This window comes from Buceros rhinoceros, unplaced genomic scaffold (genome assembly GCF_000710305.1).
Source record: "Buceros rhinoceros silvestris isolate BGI_N320 unplaced genomic scaffold, ASM71030v1 scaffold25384, whole genome shotgun sequence".
NCBI classification, from domain to species: domain Eukaryota; kingdom Metazoa; phylum Chordata; class Aves; order Bucerotiformes; family Bucerotidae; genus Buceros; species Buceros rhinoceros.
In genome coordinates this window covers 3,812-4,529 of record NW_010410350.1, presented here as the reverse complement: position 1 = coordinate 4,529, position 718 = coordinate 3,812, and the positions used below count along the sequence as shown (strand labels likewise).

General features: G+C 56.4%; 1 protein-coding gene across 1 annotated transcript in view; it reads left to right on the top strand.

Moving 5' to 3' along the window:
• Positions 1 to 338: 338 nt before the first annotated feature.
• The window catches only part of FAM78B (family with sequence similarity 78, member B), a gene marked incomplete at its 5' end in the record, with an annotated part of 660 nt that continues 280 nt past the window's right edge, over positions 339 to 718 (top strand). The window contains one exon of the mRNA XM_010135596.1: positions 339 to 708. Within this exon, the coding sequence (XP_010133898.1) occupies positions 339 to 708 (370 nt within the window). The remainder of the gene's footprint in view (positions 709 to 718) is intronic.

Here is a 718-nt window from a genome sequence, read left to right as displayed (position 1 = left end):
TGGTCGCAGTGCTGCAGCTGGCGGGTGGGGAAGGGGCTTCTCCAGCGCCAGAGCTGATTAGGGAGAGAACAACCCCAGAGAGACTCAGCAATGAGTTTTGGCCAAATTGGTTTGATTGCAGGTTGGTTAAAATAGTGTTGTGCTGGCAGAGAAAAAGCTTCAGCTGGCCGTGAGGGACTTGGCGAATGAACCAAAGCCGCATTTGTTCTGGCAGAAGGTCCCTGAGAGCTTGCCGCAGGCAGGGAGAGGGTCCCCGTGCTGCCTGCTTCCCCCTCCCTTGCTGGGTGCCGTTGCGGCCGTTTCTCTGCTAAGCTGGCCTTTCTCTTCGTGTTCACTAGGTCAAGCTGGGAGCTGCCCGACCTGCGAGAAGGAAGAGTAAAAGCCATCAGCGATTCAGATGGCGTGAGCTACCCCTGGTACGGCAACACCACAGAAACTGTGACCCTGGTTGGGCCCACTAACAAGATCTCCAGGTTCTCGGTGAGCATGAACGACAATTTCTACCCCAGCGTGACGTGGGCCGTCCCCGTGAGCAACAGTAACGTGCCGCTGCTGACCAGGATTAAAAGGGACCAGAGCTTTACCACGTGGCTGGTGGCCATGAACACCACCACCAAGGAAAAGATCATCTTGCAGACTATAAAGTGGAGGATGCGAGTAGACATTGAGGTAGATCCCATGCAGCTGCTGGGGCAGCGGGCACGGCTGGTGGGAAGGA